At 46.7% G+C, this 20,401-nt stretch overlaps 2 protein-coding genes and 1 long non-coding RNA gene across 3 annotated transcripts in view; all 3 read left to right on the forward strand.

Annotated features, from left to right (window-relative positions):
• LOC106609308 (protein O-mannosyl-transferase TMTC1) overlaps window positions 1-10,363 on the forward strand; it is a 91,432-nt gene extending 81,069 nt beyond the window's left edge. Inside the window, exons 16-19 of the mRNA XM_014207977.3 lie at window positions 1-68; window positions 4,273-4,395; window positions 8,954-9,031; window positions 9,177-10,363. The exon at window positions 1-68 is cut by the window's left edge and continues 70 nt beyond it. Coding sequence (XP_014063452.2) covers window positions 1-68; window positions 4,273-4,395; window positions 8,954-9,031; window positions 9,177-9,299 — 392 coding nt within the window. The 3' untranslated portion in view covers window positions 9,300-10,363. The remainder of the gene's footprint in view (window positions 69-4,272; window positions 4,396-8,953; window positions 9,032-9,176) is intronic.
• A 179-nt stretch (window positions 10,364-10,542) lies between these two features.
• LOC106609307 (serine protease 30-like) lies at window positions 10,543-16,813 on the forward strand. The gene is made up of 10 exons (XM_082977219.1): window positions 10,543-10,707; window positions 10,809-10,910; window positions 12,809-12,992; window positions 13,080-13,155; window positions 13,273-13,462; window positions 13,652-13,791; window positions 13,908-14,061; window positions 14,151-14,189; window positions 14,388-14,607; window positions 16,609-16,813. Exons 1-10 carry the CDS (start codon window positions 10,647-10,649, stop codon window positions 16,811-16,813), a joined length of 1,371 nt encoding a protein of 456 aa, XP_082833345.1. The 5' UTR covers window positions 10,543-10,646.
• Window positions 16,814-16,940: 127 nt separating this feature from the next.
• Window positions 16,941-17,805, forward strand: LOC145879965 (uncharacterized). Its single transcript, XR_014392836.1, has 3 exons — window positions 16,941-17,033; window positions 17,228-17,364; window positions 17,611-17,805. It is a non-coding gene; the product is annotated as an uncharacterized LOC145879965 (long non-coding RNA).
• Window positions 17,806-20,401: the final 2,596 nt, after the last annotated feature.

Genomic DNA, 20,401 nt, shown 5'->3' on the forward strand with positions numbered 1-20,401 from the left:
AGGGGAGCTGCATCGAGTGTTACCGCCTACTGTCTGCCATCTACAGCAAACGGGGCAACTACACAGAGGTGCGTGTGTTGTTGGCTCTGTGGTGTCTGCCTTTTGAAAGAAAGAACGGGAAAGAGTAAGAAGAATAGAGAGAGCGAGATGGGGGATGGGCGAAGGACCGAGACGGTCAAGAAAAACAGAACAATCCTTATCACCTCAGGGTCAGCAACAGTGATCGCCGCGGAAACAGTGGTTGCTATGGAAACCCATCACATCTAGATTATGTCTCCTCCGAGTCTCACAGGATCCCATCCCCATCTGTTCACACTGATCGTTCATCCTTTACTTCATTCACTTCATCTCTCCATCCTGATTACATTCTCCTTCTCCACCGCCGTCCCTGGTTCCATCGCTCATTCCACCCCTCCGTCTCTGGCGGCTCATCTGTAGACACTCTAACAGAATGGATGTAATCTTTGTGTCCCAAATGGCACCCTTACCCCTGTGTAGTGCACTACTTATATGGAATTGGGTGCTATTTGAGATTTAGCCTCGTTGCTAAAAATAGTATTTCCTTCCTAAAATAACACAGATGTGGTGTGGGGGGGGGGTGACTAGAGCAGCAATTTTTTTTGTGCCAGGGACCGGCAAGATAAGGCCTTTTTTTCCCTCTGGGGACCGCTTTGGTATAAAAATATTGACAATTGCTTTTTTTAATCAAAACACCAATTTTTCAATGCATTTTCTCTATGATATGTACTACCCTAACACCAGTGGAGGCTGCTGAGGGGAGGACGGCTCATAATAATGTCTGGAACGGAGCGAATGGAATGGCATCAACCACCTGGAAACCATGTGTTTGATGTATATGATACCATTCCACTGATTCTGCTCCAGTCATTATCCCGAGCCGTCCTCCCGCATTAAGGTGCCACCAGCCTCCTGGGCCTAACACATATTTACATTTACATTTAAGTCATTTAGCAGACGCTCTTATCCAGAGCGACTTACAAAATGGTGCATTCACCTTATGATATCCAGTGGAACAACCACTTTACAATAGTGCATCTAAATCTTTTAAGGGGGGGGGGGGGGGGGGGGTTAGAAGGATTACTTTATCCTATCCTAGGTATTCCTTAAAGAGGTGGGGTTTCAGGTGTCTCCGGAAGGTGGTGATTGACTCCACTGTCCTGGCGTCGTGAGGGAGCTTGTTCCACCATTGGGGTGCCAGAGCAGAGAACAGTTTTGACTGGGCTGAGCGGGAACTGTGCTTCCTCAGAGGTAGGGGGGCTAGCAGGCCAGTGGTGGATGAACGCAGTGCCCTTGTTTGGGTGTAGGGCCTGATCAGAGCCTGAAGGTATGGAGGTGCCGTTCCCTTCACAGCTCCGTAGGCAATCACCATGGTCTTGTAGCGGATGCGAGCTTCAACTAGAAGCCAGTGGAGAGAGCGGGGGGGGGTGACGTGAGAGAACTTGGGAAGGTTGAACACCAGACGGGCTGCGGCGTTCTGGATGAGTTGTAGGGGTTTAATGGCACAGGCAGGGAGCTAAACATATCATTTGTTTAGGACAGTAATAACATAGTCCATCAAGCTATTTGATTCTCTATTTTAGGACACCTGGTAGTATCATCAACAAAACAAAAATAGAAATATTATTTGATGAAAATGTTGAACTAGGTCTTGCTGCCATTACCTCAATAAACATAGTAACACACTAAGATATGTCAAATCAGGGAGGTCACCTTTCAATCTAAATGATTTATGGTATGTAGTCACTGAAATGCTTGGGAAAGGTATTGGGAAGAAGATCTGCATTGCTTTCCAATGGGATTTTGTCACAGTCCGTTCCAACGTGTCCTGCGCGGCTTGTGAGCGCCGTAGAGGGAAACGGCGGGTACGTCCATGTTGCTGAGAGTCACGGCTTTCGGTGATGGGGGTCATAATAGCTAATAGCTCCGACCAGTCAAAAGTTAAAGCCGAACTTGTAGGAAGAAAAAAAGAAAGCGCTCTGTTTGTCACGACCTTCGTTTATCGGAGATTGGAGGTTACTCACGTAACCATGGTTCTATGAACCAAGCACAACAGATTTAGTAGATCGAGACGAATCCAGTGCACTCAGTAGGGCTTTTTCAGGCATTCCTCTAGGGACTGGCGGCGGCCCACGAACCTGGGTTTGAGAAAGGCTGGACTATAGAGGACGTTTCTCTCAGTCTCTCAGACAGAAGACAGAGTGAATATTACACCATCCTCCCTTTGGATAGTTTTCGTGTGTTTCTGTCTAGTGTCTACATACTAACTCACCAGGGATACTGCTACGCTTCCAGATCTGTTAGCTACACTATCTCGATATCCCCTTAATGGGGGTTTTATAAATGCTTTTTTTTCTCTCTCTTTCTGTCAAAGGGAAGGGAAAATAAAAGCGATTGAGGATATTTATGTTATCTCGAGGATGAGACTTCTCTCTCCCAGAGGCAAAAGTAAATTATATTAAGTTCCCAACTCTCTCTTCCTCGTTCTTTTCTTTCCCCTTCAAATCTCTCAGCTTTCCGCTCTCTCTCTCTCTCTCTCTCTCTCCACAGAACACTGTCTACTACTATAATCAGCCTCACTCTCTTTTTTTCTTTCTTTAAATCTCTCTCTGACGACCTTTTCTCTGCTCATCAGCCAGTGAATGACGAGTCTGTCTCTCTCTCTCTGATATGTCATGGTGCATTTCCAACGAGGATTTAGCCTGGTGTTTTACCAAAAAGCCTCAGACTTTTGTGTTTCCAGCCCGGCTCCTGGGATTCACTGGACCATGGCCTCAGTGGACCTGCTCAGTCTTGGGGCCAAGGCAAGGCTGCTGGGGCTTTTAGGTTAAAATGACATAACAATGGCTAACTGTGAACACGGGTTTACACCTTCAACGGTTATCACCTTCTCACAAAGCAACTGTTTTGTTTATGCAGAGGTTGTTGATTCTGCTCTTCACAAGTCCTCACTGTCAGCCCTAGCCATGGAAGTCTATCCCTAGCCATGGAAGTCTATCCCTAGCCATGGAAGTCTATCCCTAGCCATGGAAGTCTATCCCAAGCCATGGAAGTCTATCCCTAGCCATGGAAGTCTATCCCTAGCCATGGAAGTCTATCCACTAGCCATGGAAGTCTATCCCTAGCCATGGAAGTCTATCCCTAGCCATGGAAGTCTATCCCTAGCCATGGAAGTCTATTCCTAGCCATGGAAGTATATCCCAAGCCATGGAAGTCTATCCCAAGCCATGGAAGTCAATCCCAAGCCATGGAAGTCAATCCCTAGCCATGGAAGTCTATCCCTAGCCATGGAAGTCTATCCCAAGCCATGGAAGTCTATCCCTAGCCATGGAAGTCTATCCCAAGCCATGGAAGTCAATCCCTAGCCATGGAAGTCTATCCCTAGCCATGGAAGTCTATCCCAAGCCATGGAAGTCTATCCCAAGCCATGGAAGTCTATCCCTAGCCATGGAAGTCTATCCCTAGCCATGGAAGTCTATCCCTAGCCATGGAAGTCTATCCCTAGCCATGGAAGTCTATCCCAAGCCATGGAAGTCTATCCCAAGCCATGGAAGTCAATCCCAAGCCATGGAAGTCAATCCCTAGCCATGGAAGTCTATCCCTAGCCATGGAAGTCTATCCCAAGCCATGGAAGTCTATCCCTAGCCATGGAAGTCTATCCCAAGCCATGGAAGTCAATCCCTAGCCATGGAAGTCTATCCCTAGCCATGGAAGTCTATCCCAAGCCATGGAAGTCTATCCCAAGCCATGGAAGTCTATCCCTAGCCATGGAAGTCTATCCCAAGCCATGGAAGTCTATCCCAAGCCATGGAAGTCTATCCCTAGCCATGGAAGTCTATCCCTAGCCATGGAAGTCTATCCCTAGCCATGGAAGTCTATCCCTAGCCATGGAAGTCTATCCCAAGCCATGGAAGTCTATCCCAAGCCATGGAAGTCTATCCCTAGCCATGGAAGTCTATCCCAAGCCATGGAAGTCTATCCCTAGCCATGGAAGTCTATCCCTAGCCATGGAAGTCTATCCCTAGCCATGGAAGTCTATCCCAAGCCATGGAAGGGTGTGTACACAAGTGTAACACTGGTGATACAGTCCACACACGTCTCATCAGAATCCCAGTGTGTGTGTGTGCACGCGTGTGCGCATACATGTGTGTGTGTGTGTGTGTGTGTGTGTGTGTGTGTGTGTGTGTGTGTGTGTGGTGTGTGTGTGTGTAGTAACCTCTGTATATGTGTACTAATTCTCTCCTCTTCCTCCAGGCTCTGGATGCTCTAGACAAGGCCCTACTGCAGAACCCCATAGACGTGTCTGTCAGGGCAGAGCTTCACTTCTCCAAGGGCAACCAGCTCAGAGAGATGAACCAGCTGGACAGAGCCTTCGAGGTACAGGAGGCTACACACACACATACACACACACACCCCCTCATTACTCTGCATACTTTTCCATCTGCTCTCTTCTCCCTCAGACTCCCTCTCTCCTCATCCACTAATGTTTCAATCTCTCCAACCGAATTAACTGTCTCCTGCTTGACGCTCTCCTCTCTCTCCCTCCTCACCATCATACCCCTCTCTCTCCCTCCTCAACATTACACCCCCTCTCTCCCTCCTCACCATCATACTCCTCTCTCTCCCTCCTCACCATCATACCCCTCTCTCTCCCTCCTCAACATTACACCCTCTCTCTCCCTCCTCACCATCATACCCCTCTCTCCCTCCTCACCATCATACCCCTCTCTCTCCCTCCTCACCATCATACCCCTCTCTCTCCCTCCTCACCATCATACCCCTCTCTCCCTCCTCACCATCATACCCCCTCTCTCCCTCCTCAACATTACACCCTCTCTCTCCCTCCTCACCATCATACCCCTCTCTCTCCCTCCTCACCATCATACCCCTCTCTCTCCCTCCTCACCATCATACCCCTCTCTCCCTCCTCACCATCATACCCCTCTCTCCCTCCTCACCATCATACCCTCTCTCTCCCTCCTCACCATCATACCCCTCTCTCTCCCTCCTCAACATCATACCCCTCTCTCCCTCCTCACCATCATACCCCTCTCTCCCTCCTCACCATCATACCCCTCTCTCCCTCCTCAACATTACACCCTCTCTCTCCCTCCTCAACATTACACCCTCTCTCTCCCTCCTCACCATCATACCCCTCTCTCCCTCCTCACCATCATACCCCTCTCTCCCTCCTCACCATCATACCCCTCTCTTCCTCCTCAACATTACACCCTCTCTCTCCCTCCTCACCATCATACCCCTCTCTCTCCCTCCTCACCATCATACCCCTCTCTCTCCCTCCTCAACATTACACCCTCTTCTCTCCGTCCTCACATCATACCCCTCTCTCCCTCCTCACCATCATACCCCTCTCTCCCTCCTCAACATTACACCCTCTCTCTCCCTCCTCACCATCATACCCCTCTCTCCCTCCTCACCATCATACCCCTCTCTCTCCCTCCTCAACATTACACCCTCTTCTCTCCCTCCTCACCATCATACCCCTCTCTCCATCCTCACCATTATACCCCTCTCTCCATCCTCACCATCATACCCCTCTCTCCCTCCTCACCATCATACCCCTCTCTCCCTCCTCACCATCATACCCCTCTCTCCCTCCTCACCATCATACCCCTCTCTCCCTCCTCACCATCATACCCCTCTCTCTCCCTCCTCACCATCATACCCCTCTCTCCCTCCTCACCATCATACCCCTCTCTCCCTCCTCACCATCATACCCCTCTCTCCCTCCACAACATTACACCCTCTTCTCTCCATCCTCACCATCATACCCCTCTCTCCCTCCTCAACATTACACCCTCTTCTCTCCGTCCTCACATCATACCCCTCTCTCCCTCCTCACCATCATACCCCTCTCTCCCTCCTCACCATCATACCCCTCTCCCTCCTCACCATCATACCCCTCTCTCCCTCCTCACCATCATACCCCTCTCTCCCTCCTCACCATCATACCCCTCTCTCTCCCTCCTCAACATTACACCCTCTTCTCTCCCTCCTCACCATCATACCCCTCTTCTCTCCCTCCTCAACATTACACCCTCTCTCTCCCTCCTCACCATCATACCCCTCTCTCTCTCCCTCCTCAACATTACACCCTCTTCTCTCCGTCCTCACTGTCATACCCCTCTCTCCCTCCTCACCATCATACCCCCCTCTCTCTCCCTCCTCACCGGCATACCCCCCTCTCTCTCCCTTCTCACCGGCATAACCCCTCTCTCGCCCTCCTCACCGGCATACCCCCCTCTCTCTCCCTCCTCACTGGCATAACCCCTCTCTCTCCCTCCTCACCGGCATAACCCCTCTCTCTCCCTCCTCACCGGCATAACCCCTCTCTCTCCCTCCTCACCGGCATAACCCCTCTCTCTCCCTCCTCACCGGCATAACCCCTCTCTCTCCCTCCTCACCGGCATAACCCCTCTCTCTCCCTCCTCACCGGCATAACCCCTCTCTCTCTCCCTCCTCACCGGCATAACCCCTCTCTCTCCCTCCTCACCGGCATAACCCCTCTCTCTCCCTCCTCACCGGCATAACCCCTCTCTCTCCCTCCTCACCGGCATAACCCCTCTCTCTCCCTCCTCACCGGCATAACCCCTCTCTCTCCCTCCTCACCGGCATAACCCCTCTCTCTCCCTCCTCACCGGCATAACCCCTGTCTCTCCCTCCTCACCGGCATAACCCCTGTCTCTCCCTCCTCACCGGCATAACCCCTCTCTCTCCCTCCTCACCGGCATAACCCCTCTCTCTCTCCCTCCTCACCGGCATAACCCCTCTCTCTCCCTCCTCACCGGCATAACCCCTCTCTCTCCCTCCTCACCGGCATAACCCCTCTCTCTCCCGCCTCACCGGCATAACCCCTCTCTCTCCCTCCTCACCGGCATAACCCCTCTCTCTCCCTCCTCACCGGCATAACCCCTCTCTCTCCCTCCTCACCGGCATAACCCCTCTCTCTCCCTCCTCACCGGCATAACCCCTCTCTCTCCCTCCTCACCGGCATAACCCCTCTCTCTCCCTCCTCACCGGCATAACCCCTCTCTCTCCCTCCTCACCGGCATAACCCCTCTCTCTCCCTCCTCACCGGCATAACCCCTCTCTCTCCCTCCTCACCGGCATAACCCCTCTCTCTCCCTCCTCACCGGCATAACCCCTCTCTCTCCCTCCTCACCGGCATAACCCCTCTCTCTCCCTCCTCACCGGCATAACCCCTCTCTCTCCCTCCTCACCGGCATAACCCCTCTCTCTCCCTCCTCACCGGCATAACCCCTCTCTCTCCCTCCTCACCGGCATAACCCCTCTCTCTCCCTCCTCACCGGCATAACCCCTCTCTCTCCCTCCTCACCGGCATAACCCTCTCTCTCTCCCTCCTCACCGGCATAACCCCTCTCTCTCCCTCCTCACCGGCATAACCCCTCTCTCTCCCTCCTCACCGGCATAACCCCTCTCTCTCTCCCTCCTCACCGGCATAACCCCTCTCTCTCCCTCCTCACCGGCATAACCCCTCTCTCTCCCTCCTCACCGGCATAACCCCTCTCTCTCCCTCCTCACCGGCATAACCCCTCTCTCTCCCTCCTCACCGGCATAACCCCTCTCTCTCTCCCTCCTCACCAGCATAACCCCTCTCTCTCCCTCCTCACCGGCATAACCCCTCTCTCTCCCTCCTCACCGGCATAACCCCTCTCTCTCTCCCTCCTCACCGGCATAACCCCTCTCTCTCTCCCTCCTCACCGGCATAACCCCTCTCTCTCTCCCTCCTCACCGGCATAACCCCTCTCTCTCCCTCATTATCGACCTTTCCCTTCTCTTTTCTTTTCTCTCCTTTCACCTCTGTGAATAACTTTAGAACCTCCTATAACCTCAAACTTTACCTCTTACAAAACAAAACCACTAATTGGCTCATATATCCCAATCTCCCCGAAAGCTACTAGGAATAAAGAAAATAACATATTTTTGGGCTTGCCTTGACTCAAAACAACACAATTTGCATCTCCTACATGAAGTATGTTATCTGCAGGGGTTTGAAGGGCGCCTGTGGATCTTGTAAGCGCCGGGTGTGTTTTTTCTCCTGTTCAAGCGGACACACTTGAGAGAGAAGAGATACAATGTTTGCAAATAAAATCATATCAAACAGCGTTCCAGGCCTTTCGCTGCCTTGATCTTTCCCCCCCTTGTCACTAAAATAACACCATATCTCCTCCACTATCTGCATCAACAAATAAGCCCATTTCCCCCCAACCACACTTCTCACAGAGAGAGTGTGTCCTAAGATCAACTTATTTCTCTTCCCTCCGTCTTTCTTTCGGTTTTTTTTTCCTCTTGTGCTGAACTCTCTGCTTATACAGCAGGTCTCTCTTTCCTCTCTCTCTCTCTTTACTTAGAGAGCAAGTCTCTCTGTCTTTCCGCTCCCTCCCTGACTCTCTCTCCCTTTCCACTCTCTCACTCCCTTTCGCTCCCTCCATCTCTCCGTCTTTCTTCAGTTCAGGAAGTCAACAAAGGCCTGCTATGTTGAACAGTTTATTCTCAGGGTTTCTTCTAGAGATAAACTCTGCAGTTCTGGCTCTCTCAGCGGGGCTTGGCCGGGCGCCAGGGCTCCAGCTCTTGTTCGGGTGTTGTTCCCCTTCTAAGAAAAGACACAAAAGGGCCAATTGAGATAATGCGGGCTTCGGGCGTGGCGGTTGCCAATGTTGAAGTGGATCCAATGTCTGCTTGCTGTATTTTGATTGCATATTCTATTGTTTCAGGGTGTTTGGTGTTCAAAGACACACAACATGTTGCGTCGATTTAAAGTTTCAGTAATCTTATAAATCAACTTTTCTCCCTTCATATTCACTTTATAGTCCGAGCATAAGAACCCTACAGCCATCTAGTGATCGTTGGTTGTAACTACTTTATATTAAGGTATGCGTGGTCTTCATTACAGAGCTACAAGCTGGTAGTGGAACTAAAGCCTGACCAATCGCAGGCTTGGATGAACATGGGAGGAATTCAACATATCAAGGTACTATGACTACACAGTAGAGTTTGTTTGCACAAGTCAAAAGCCATTTACAAGCCATCAAGTCTTTGATTATACCTGAATTGCAAATCAAGCATATATGGCAAAGGATGAGAGCTGATAAACGTCTGTATTTGATCCACTGCAGGGAGACTATGCAGCAGCCAGGCAGTACTACCAGAGGGCCCTGATCCTAACCCCTGGCTCCAAGCTGCTAAAGGAGAACCTGGCCAAGTTGGACCGGCTGGAGAGGAGGCTGACCGGGGCCTAGACTAACCCAGAGACACAGCACTATCCTGGTCATGAGTTGGGGACCAAGGACCCTAGATGCCCCAACAGTACGGTTAAAACAAATACCTTCTTCTGAAGTCGACCTACCTGGTTGATGATGTGAGATTATGGTGAACATGACAGGGTTGCAGGGTATGGAATCAGACTGGGGGTGATGGAGCTTCCAGGGGAGCATGAGGCTGGTTAAGCCTGTGACGGGAGTCACATTCTGGGGGAAGCAGATGGAGAGAGGACCCTAAGGAGTGGAGATGGAGATTCAGCCAGCAGCACTTCAAATTGGAGCAGATTGGATCAGCTCTCTTTAAGACAGCACCATAAGCTCCACACATTGCCCAGCCTGAAAAAGCTTCAAACAAACTGATCTGCTTTTTAAAAAGTTTTGTTTAGTTTTATTTGTTTTCGTATTTAATTTCATGTTAAATCCTGTTTTAGGCTCTACATCTGTGATCACTTCCCTCATCTCTGCTGATGAGCAAAACCATAAGTAAACCCATGTTGAGATTTTGAAATGTATTGGGTGTCATGTTCACAGTAAACGCTCCAACAATATCATTCTAGCTGGAAGACAAATTGCATTTTGCCAACATGAAGGATAGTTTTCTGAAGTCACTGTATATCCATGCTTAGGTTTGGGCTTGCCTTGACTCAAATGTGGCCCCTGCAACCCCTTAGCCTGAGCTTGTCTGGGATACATAACCCCTGTTACAACACAGACGGTATCAGCGTGCTCCGTGAACACGATGACAACATGTGCTTTTAACCTCAAGCTATGGCAGAGCCTCTGAGAAGCAAGCAACGTCTGCTCAATGTAGCCTTCTACAAGTACAAGTAAGCTTAGTGTCTGTAGACTCCCCCTAAGGCCTAACACGGACCCTCTGATCCGCTCAACATTTCTGACGCTGCGTATTATTTGTTGCTGTTGATGTCGCTATGATGATCGTGAATTAATATTTTATGTGGAATGTACAATAGGATAAAGATGAACTGACTAGTGCAATGACTGAGATTGATTTGCACCATACAAATAAATATATGTTTTATTAACTGGTGTCGGTGTGTGTGCTGTGAGGTGTCTGATCAATAGGAGTTGCCCTATCATTGTGAACGGGAGAAAGTTAAATGAAATGGGTCTATACTGCCCTCATCTGGCCTAGTGGGTACATTACATGTTAAGGAATCTAATTAGGTGATGATGTTGGCAGGTGCAGCGTGGGAAGCTGATGAGTGCTTGAAAGTAGAAAGGCACATTGTCAAGTGTCATTTACCCGTGTCACTTTTATTCCGATTGGGCCATCAGTCTTACGCCAAACTTTTTAATGCCCTTTGGATGAAAATGTGTGTTTTCCTAATTGTGTATCTGTCTCTGTTGGGGCTTGGAATCCAGCACGGTAAGGGCAACACATTCATTTTCATTCTAGTTTTGTTGCCAGTGCTTCTGTGATTTTTATTTTTTTAAACATTTTTAAAAAAAAAATACTATTCTCTTTAGATTTACGTAACCAGACTGAAATCGTACAGAATCTTGAAAATGGTGCATTGAACGGAACAGAAGAGGAAAATGCAACCCTCACCAGCGGATTTCAATTTGAAGGTATGGAAGAACACGTTTAACAGCGAATCCTAAAGGAATCGAGGTGAGGGCGATGGTACTGTGATCTTCTTAAAGGACGGGTCCCAATCTCTTAAAGTCCCTAGGATCCCGTGGAACAGGGGTGGTCTGCCTGTCACTGACTACAACACAACCTGGGATGGTGGGGAAGTAGGTTTTAGCGGGTGGAATAGTGGCGAACAATTGGAGGTTTACTTAGTAGCGACGCAAATATCACGGTACAGCTATATGGACACTCAATTGTACTACTTTTTAATGGTAAGTTTACAAACATTATGATAAATGGAATTGAGTCTCATTATGGTGAAATACGTATAGCCAGTTGTAATTGAAATGGTTTAGCGGACAGTAAGAAACGACGGATCAGTATTTACCTGGCTTAAAGAGATGGAATATAATATCTGTTGTTTACAGGACACGCATTCAACAATTTTTAGATGAAGTTGTGTGGGAAAAGGACTGGTAGGGGGAGGCAAATATAATTTTCCCATGGGCATAGAAACTCAAAAGGGTTGATGATATTAATTAACAATAATTTTGATCTGAATGTGCAAATTGTCCAAACAGATCCGGAAGGTAGATGGATTATTTTAAATATGTTATTGGACCACAAACGGATTTGGCTCATTAATCTATATGGTCCGAATACTGATGATCCATGCTGCTTTGAAAATATATAATAATTGATCAAGCAATACAATGCTCTATTATTATTATGGTGGGAGATTATAATACGGTTTTAAATAACTCGATGGACCGTAAAATAAATCGCACTACAAACTATCACCCTCATGCACTTAAGGAAATCACGAATGTCTTCGATATATTGAAACTAGTGCATAAATGGACGCATAAATATCCTGAGCCCGTGAGATCTACATGGCGGAGGCTCAATCAAGCTAGTCGTCTTGACTACTTTCTTATGTCATTCTCCCTGGCACCAAAATATAAAGTGCTGACAGAATGCGCTCGGACCATCAAATAATTGGCGTATACATTACTCTTACAGAATTTCCACGTGGGCGAGGATATTGGAAATTTAATCAGTCTATTGGATGATTTAAAAAAAAGTTAACTAGGACAGAATAATTTATAACGGACTTTTTCCGACACTGCATACAGTAGGTACAGTACAGCAGATCCCTTATTGTATGGGACACTTTTAAATGTGGCTTTAGAGGCCATGCGATTCAATACTAATCTTTAAAACAAATACAATTTAGGTCAAAAGAGTTCGTATTAACAAAGGAAATGGGACTAACCGTACAGATGTTAATAAAAACTAACATAGAGGCACAGAATAAGTTGGAGGGAAAATAAATGGAGGAACTTAAGATCAAGTGTAATATATTATAAAGTGAATTGGATGGAATATGTGGAAAAATGCAATTTTTATTTTTTAAATATTTAATCTCCAAAAATAATTTACTTTAACTTGTTACAAATGACAGTCACCCACAATTCACCAAACCAATATTTTGAAAGCTGAAGCAAAGTACTTTAAGCATATATTTTCGTTTCAGTCTCCATCTCCACTAGTTAGAGGTATGGATTTTTTCTATAATGTAAAATTAACTTCTGTACAGAGACTCATGTGAAAGCCAAATTACAGAGGAGGAACTTGTTGCAATTAAAGCCTTTAAGTCTGGGAAAACTCTTGGGCAGCTGTAAGCAAGCGTAGGTTCAGAATCTATTCTGGCTATATGTAATGCGCACAATGACATACACAAACACTGGTAGCATCAGCCCTACTGGCAAGACCAGACATGCACTGCTATACTAAGCACTTAAAACTAAGGCCACCCACATGTCCTGATGCAGTGAGTAACTTGTCCCTGCACACCAATAAAGAAACCTGTAACCTCTGAGCTTTGTTGCAGATCTGGCAGGGGTTCGCTCCTTCATGCCAGAGCAGGAGATGGAGGTGAGGATCATTGGTGGTGTGGAGGCCTGGGCCCACTCCTGGCCATGGCAGGTATCCCTACGCTTTACCACCATGCCAGCCTGTGGTGGTGCCATCATCGCCCCTCAGTGGGTTCTGACTGCCGCACACTGCTTCAAGCAGTGAGTTGTTCTGGAAGTTCAAGTAACAATAAATGGAATAGATGTATAGGTAGAGAAATCAAAGTAATTATGGATGGTGTTTTACAGGTATAACAAAGTGGATTTCTGGACTGTGATGGCGGGAAAACACGACCTTGAGAATCCTGATGAAGAATGTCAACAGGTGGGATGCAGACGTGGACGGACTACATTCAAGTCATTTAAACAGATTTTTTGTTGTTTCTGTATTACTATTCTGCATTGACATTAACTGTTTAGGCACATTTATTTTTGTTTTCAGTTGGTTGCAGTCTCAAAAATAGTCACCCACAAGGATTACAACGGCATGAAAAAGATGCATGACATTGCCCTGGTGAAGCTGACGACCCCGCTGACGTTCAACCAGTGTGTGAGACGCATAGAGATCTGGATGAGGCCAATTGAACCCAAAAAGCAATGCACAGTGACCGGCTGGGGTACCACCAGAGAGAGTCAGTAGATTGCCTACATTTCTTTTTGAAGTTTAGTTGCCTTTTTTCTCCTCTTTTATAAGAAAGGTCAGGTATGGTCTTCTGAAGTCTAAACGGACATTAAATCATAATTGATCATTCACAGTGAGGAAGGTCCTGTTACTTGTTTTCCCCTCTTCATGTGCTCTTTCTCCCTCTTCCTACTCTCAGATGGTCCTCGTGCCAACAGACTCCAGGAGGTTAATGTGACCTGCCTGTCCCTGGAGGACTGTAACAAGTTCTACCGTGGTGTAATTCAGCCCACCATGTTCTGTGCTGGAGACCCTGAAGGAGGTGTAGACGCCTGCCAGGTAGTGACCTCGAACCCTGACAATGCTTTCATGTATTTATCCCTTTCATTGTATTCTACTTTCATATAAAAATTCTGTTCTGTTATCCTCGTCTGGTGATGTGGTTGTTCCTGCAGGGTGACTCAGGTGGACCTCTGTCCTGCTACACAGGGTCCAGGTATGAGTTGGCTGGAGTGGTCAGCTGGGGAGTGGGCTGTGGTAGAGCCCAAAGGCCTGGGGTCTATACTAAAGTACAGGTCTACCTAGACTGGATCAATGAATTAATTCAAGGTAAGTACACACTTGGAGCCCAACCCTAGAGAATGACTTCATTTTAAGCACTCAGGAGATTTATTTATGACCTTTTTTATGTTTAACAGGTGACAGGTCTATGTCTGGTGGTATTACTGTGACTGAAGGTAGGTTATGTCACTGCTAAATTGGTTAACTACCTGAAATAAACTTTTACGGGAGTAAAAAATGAATATCTGATTAATTTTAATCTTACTGCCAGCACATGAAATTGTATTTTGTTGATCAAAATACTGCATTATCAAAACAGCAGATCATATTCAGTTTGACCACTAACCTTCTTGTACCCTCTTCCTGTCTCCCAGAGAGTTGTGGTCAGAGTAAGATATTGACCTGCCGGCTGGACTCCCGCCCGGCAGGGGTGTATGTGACCTTGGAGGGTGAGGTGCGGGTGGGGAGTGTGACAGAGGCGTGCGCCAACTCCTGGCCCTGGCAGGTCAGTCTGCAGTCCAAAGGGAGACATTATTGCAGCGGGACCCTGATCCACCACCACTGGGTTCTGGCACCGCAACACTGCCACAGCAAGTGAGTCAGTCACCAAGTACCGACACAGGACACACACTATCGTCTGTAATCTAACCTCTACATCAGTGGTTCCCAAACTTTTTATAGCCCCGTACCCCTTCAAACATTCAACCGCCAGCTGTGTACCCCCTCTAGCACCAGGGTCAGCGCACTCTCAAATGTTGTTTTGCCATAATATAATAATAATCAACAATTTTGCTCTTTATTTAGCCATCTTAAATATAAAACCTTATTTGTCCACCAAAAATTGTGAATAACTCACCACATGTTAATGAAGGATGTCCTTGAAAGGATGCACACAATTCTGAAATGTTGTATTAGACAGTCTCGGTCTTAAATCATTTTCCTCACACAGTCTTTGCCTGTATTTAGTTTTCATGCTAGTGAGGGCGGAGAATCCACTCTCACATAGGTACGTGGTTGCAAAGGGCATCAGTGTCTTAACAGCATGATTTGCCAAGGCAGGATACTCTGAGCGCAGCCCAATCCAGAAATCTGGCAGTGGCTTCTGATTTTAAATTCAATTTTCACAGAACCGCTTGTTGCAATTTCGACGAAGGTCTCTTGTTCAGATATCGGAAAGTTGACTGGAGGCAGGGCATGAAAGGGATAAAGAACCCAGTTGTTTGTGTCATCCGTTTCGGGAAAGTACCTGCGTAATTGCGCACCCAACTCACTCAGGTGCTTCGCTATATAACATTTGACATTGTCCGTAAGCTTGAGTTCATTTGCACACAAAAAAATCATACAATGATAAAAAGACCTGTGTGTTGTCCTTGTTAATGCAGACAGAGAAGAGCTCCAGCTTCTTAATTATAGCCTCAATTTTGTCCCGCACATTGAATATAGTTGTGGAGAGTCCCTGTAATCCTAGATTCAGATCATTCAGGCGAGGAAAAAACATCACCCAGATAGGCCAGTCATGTGAGAAACTCGTCATCAGACAAGCGGTCAGACAAGTGAAAATGATGGTCAGTAAAGAACTTTAGGCTCATCTCTCAATTTTAAAAAAAAAACATGTAATTACTTTGCCCCTTGATAACCAGCGCACCTCTGTATGTTGTAAAAGTGTTACATGTTCACTGCCCATATCATTGCATAGTGCAGAAAATACATGAGAGTTCAGGGGCCTTGCTTTAACGAAGTTAAACATTTTCATTGTAGTGTCTAAAATGTCTTTCAAGCTGTCAGGCATTCCTTTGGCAGCAAGAGCCTCTCGGTGGATGCTGCAGGGAACCCAAGTGGCATTGGGAGCAACTGCTTGCACGTGCATTACCACTCCACGGTCTCCCTGTTATGGGTTTTATGCCGTCAGTACAGATACCAACACATCTTGACCATCCATTTGATGTCAAAGCTGTCCAGTACTTTAAAAATTCTCTCCTGTTTTTTTCCAGTGGTTTGCAGAAGAGGATGTCATCCTTAATTGATTCCCCCCCCCCCATAAACGTAACGGACATGTGCCAGGCCCACCACGTCTGACTCATCCAGCCATAATGCATAGAATTCACTGGCTTGCATGCGAAGCAGTAATTGTTTCAAAACATCTCCTGCCATGTCACTGATGCGTAGTGAAAGTGTTTTTTGATGAAGTGGTTGTCTGTATAGTTTTGGCCTTTTCCCCCAGCATTGTCCCAGCCATATCCGTGGCAGTAGGAAGAATTAAGTCCTCCACAATAGTATGGGACTTGCCTGTCATACCCACTCGGTAGGTCACCATATAAAACACTTCTAGCCCCTTTCTTATTAATGGTATCTGTTGCTTTTATACATGTCTTACTACTCGAAAGGCATCTTAATTCTCATCAAACTCCCGTGACTTATTTGAAATTGGCACGGGGGGGACCTCACCCAAATGTATAGCCCCCGTTGGAAAATATAAATGGACTGTTTTGAAAATGTGCAAAAATAAAAACCTCTTAAAGTGAATCATATTTTTATTTGGCGTACCACCGACGGCATTGCGTGTACCCCTGGGGTCTATTCTCTCCTCTCTTTCAGAGCTACAGTTGACACAGTGGTGCTGGGAGGTCACGACCTGAGGTTCATGGCTGCCCAGACCATCCCGGTGGACGAGGTGTTCAGCCACCCCCACGACGGAACCTTCCCTCCGACCTTTGACCTCACACTCATCAAGCTCAGTGTTCCAGCTCGAATTGGTATCAAATACTCTTCCAGAATGGGTTACTTTAGCTCACTGATCTGATTGTATTGCTTGAATGGTTTATCTGGGTTTACAGGACCGTTAACTTGGCTTGCGGGCCTAAAGCATGTGACATATCTAGGATGCCTATTCTGGTGTTTTTTTTCTTCTCTGATATGTCCCTAGATGACACTGTCTCCAGTTTGCCTCCCACATGAGGATGTGAAGCTGGATGACAGCTGGTCCTGTGTTACAACAGGCTGGGGATCCAGCAACTCGGCACGTATGTACAGCAACACATTTCTACACTCCTGACCATAAGTTCTCGTGTACTGTTGTTGGACGGTTTACCACTGAGGAACTGGAGGGACTCCTCCTCCCCCTGGATCCACGGTGTTTCATCGGTCTTGCTCTTACACATGATCATAAATAGGCAGCATCCTTCTCTATATAATGTGCTCTCTTGTCTCCCCCTAGCGAAGGTTAGCAGAACCACCCTGCACCAGGCCAGGCTGGGTCTGGTCAACAGGACCGCTTGTAGAGAGAGCTGGGGAGAGGATCTCATCACGGACACTCAGCTGTGTACAGACCCAGCCGGCTCCGTCTCCTGCATGGTATGTACAGTGGGGCGGTTAACTCTATGGTGTACTCATGAAGACCTGGGTGACGATTTGGAGCAATAAATGGTTTTGAACTAACGGTACTGATGTGAATGAGTGGTCTTCAGAAAAATGAGGAATGATTCTAAGTTATGTTGAATACCCGACTGGACTAGTGCACACGAACGTTCACGACATTGTTTTAACATTAGTGTAATGTAGCTATAACAATGTATCATTTTCTTTCTTCCCTATCTATAGGGGGACTCTGGTGCTCCACTCCTCTGCCAGAAAATAAATGGGGTCTTCTTCCTCTTTGGTGTTGTGACATGGGGCAGCCCGAGCTGTGACATCAGCACACCAGCAGTATTCTCCCGACTATCAGCTTATCATTCCTGGATCACAAACATAACCACTGACATCTGACTTTGTTTCACATAACGGAATAAAAAATGACTTTTTTAATCCAGTGTTCATTTTCAGACTTGTGTAAGGCAAAGGCACACAATGACACAGTGTATGGTGCAATCACAATTAGATGTTCCAATAGGTTTGAGAAGAACGTGACGCACACACAAAGCTGACTGTTGTCTCACACTGTATTTCTGTCTTCATAGGGTTTGTCAAAGAGATGTTTACTTTCCTTTTGTAAACTATGATTGAAGTAAATTGCACATGATTTTGTACATTCAATTATAACGTAGGAACATGTTTTAAGGAGGTAGGGATGTACACTGAGTGCACAAAACATTTTGAACACTTTCTCATTCCATGATAGACTGACCAGGTGAATCCAGGTGCAAGATATGATCCCTTAAGGCACTTAAATCCACCAATCAGTGTAGATAAATGGGAGGAGACAGGTTCACGTATGATTTTTGAAAGCCTTGGGATATGGATTGTGTGTGTGAGCCATTCAGAGGGTAAATGGGCAAGACAAAATATTTAAGTGCCTTTGAACAGGTTATGGTAGTAGGTGCTGGATGCACCAGTTTGTGTCAATTGCAACACTACTGAGTTTTTCACATGCAACAGTTTCCTGTGTGTATCAAGAATGGTCCACCACCCAAAGGACATCCAGCCAACTTAACACAACTGTGGGAAGCATTGGAGTCAACATGGGCCAGCATCCCTGTGGAACGCTTTCGCCACCTTGTAGCGTCCATGCACTACCAGTGCCACTGCTGATGTTTCATTCAAACAGGAGCTGCACAGCTTAAAATGTCAGGAGCCTTGGGTTGACCTGGAATTACCCGTCCTCCCTGTCTAGACAGCCAGCTACCACGACACAACCCATGGGGAATGTCAGATTTACCCGCTTTATTTGAATGAAGATAACATTTTTGTAGGCAACAGTAACTAAAGACTGATACAAAGATCATTATTTTTGTGTAGGCTTTGTTTTTTTAATTGAAGTTTCATTCATAGTTATGTAGAGAACTCTAGTGCCCAAAAGCCTGTTTGGGAATTGGAAGTGCTGTTGAGGACTTTCCCCATTTTGAAGTAGTGGGACTGAGTGAGACTTGCTATGGGTTAAGGAAGAATCACATTCCATTCAGGTCATCAGGGAATCAGCCAATGAATTATACTCTGAAAACATTCCATAACTGCAAGTGGCAGCAAATTGGATTTTAGAAACACTTAAAATAAGGGCTGTGTTTCATGTAGGCTTACCCTGGCGTGACATTTTGATAACCGTGTAAATCTCTTTAGGACGAGGTGACTTTTCAGTGTTTCCAAAATTCCCTATGGGAAAAATGAATGGTGGAAAAACAATTGGAACCATTTCCCTCTTTGACCACTAGATTTTATGGGTATTATGACACCTCCACTGTGGAGCTCTCTATTGTGGCCAAAGCAAGTGAGAAACCACACCGGGCTGAGAAGCTGTCCACATTTGTTGAATTAGGATAGATAAACGATTATTTAATATAGCTAAGTTAATAGATTTCAACAAAGATAAACGAAACGGAGGGGAAATCCGGTGGAGGTGGTTGAGGAACACTGGGCTGTGACTGGAGCAGAGATGGATGGAAAGGTAGGGAGGTTAGGAGTTGAGGAGGACGGGATGGAGTGTAGTGGTGGAGTGTAAAAAGGTGGATTCCAGCCAGGAATTATGTATTGGTTCATTTGCATTATTGTGTTAATCCTTCAATGGAACGCCAGAAGTTTGATAGCTAATGGACAAGAGTTCAAACTGTTTATTGAAGAGTTACCAGCTTAACCTGATGTGATATGTCTCCAGGAGACATGGCTAAAACCTACTCTAGATTTTGTATTACAAGGTTATGTTGCAGTCCATAGAGATAGGATGGCAGGTGGAGGGTGTTTTACCTTTATAAAGCAAGGGAACCCATATAGGTGTGTGGGAGAGGGAGTGGAACAGTAGTATGTAGTGGTATCGTTGTGGTTGGGAGGGGGGGAATATGGTAATAGTGAACTTTCACAACCTGTGTAAGAGATTGGAGTTGCTGGCCCTTGGGAATGTAGAAGGTCAAGATAGGAGATGGGTAATGTGGTGTGGGGATTTTAATGCTCATAGTATGCTCTGGGGAGGGTTACGGACTGATGTGAACTGACAAGTGGTGGAGGAAATACTGGATGAGAAAGGGCTTGTGAGTCTTAATGACGGCCGGGGAACCAGGATTGACTCAGTAACTGGAAATGAATCTGCTCTGGATCTTACTTTGATCTCAAGTTGAATGGCAGGCAGATGTCGTTGGGAGGCTTTGGAGGAATCTACAGTGGGTGGTGATCACTATCCTATCATGTGTACTGTAGGCTTGAGGGAGGAAGAATCAGTAGGAAATTGATATTTGGTAAAGCAGAGTGGGGTCAGTTTCAGGAGTTGAGTGAACTTGTCTCAGGTTGATCTTAATACAGGTATAGAAACAGTCAATGATGGATTAAGAGGTGCAATAGTAGGGGCTGTAAGGCAGGTGATTCCTATGGGTACAGGGGGGAGAAAGAGTAACGCAGTCCCCTGGTGGAGTGAAGAGTGTAGAGAAGCAGTGAAGGGTAGGAACAGCGCTTTCAGAATGTTGAAAAGGTC

This window comes from Salmo salar, chromosome 07 (assembly GCF_965601325.2).
Source record: "Salmo salar chromosome 07, fSalSal1, whole genome shotgun sequence".
NCBI classification, from domain to species: domain Eukaryota; kingdom Metazoa; phylum Chordata; class Actinopteri; order Salmoniformes; family Salmonidae; genus Salmo; species Salmo salar.

Bases quoted from the DNA above. Each gene is read 5' to 3' on its own strand.
- LOC106609307 (XM_082977219.1), top strand. From the start codon at position 10,647: ATGAAAATGTGTGTTTTCCTAATTGTGTATCTGTCTCTGTTGGGGCTT. The intron at 12,993-13,079 runs GTGAGTTGTTCT...GGTGTTTTACAG, and splicing joins GCCGCACACTGCTTCAAGCA to GTATAACAAAGTGGATTTCT. The intron at 13,463-13,651 runs GTCAGTAGATTG...TCCTACTCTCAG, and splicing joins CTGGGGTACCACCAGAGAGA to ATGGTCCTCGTGCCAACAGA.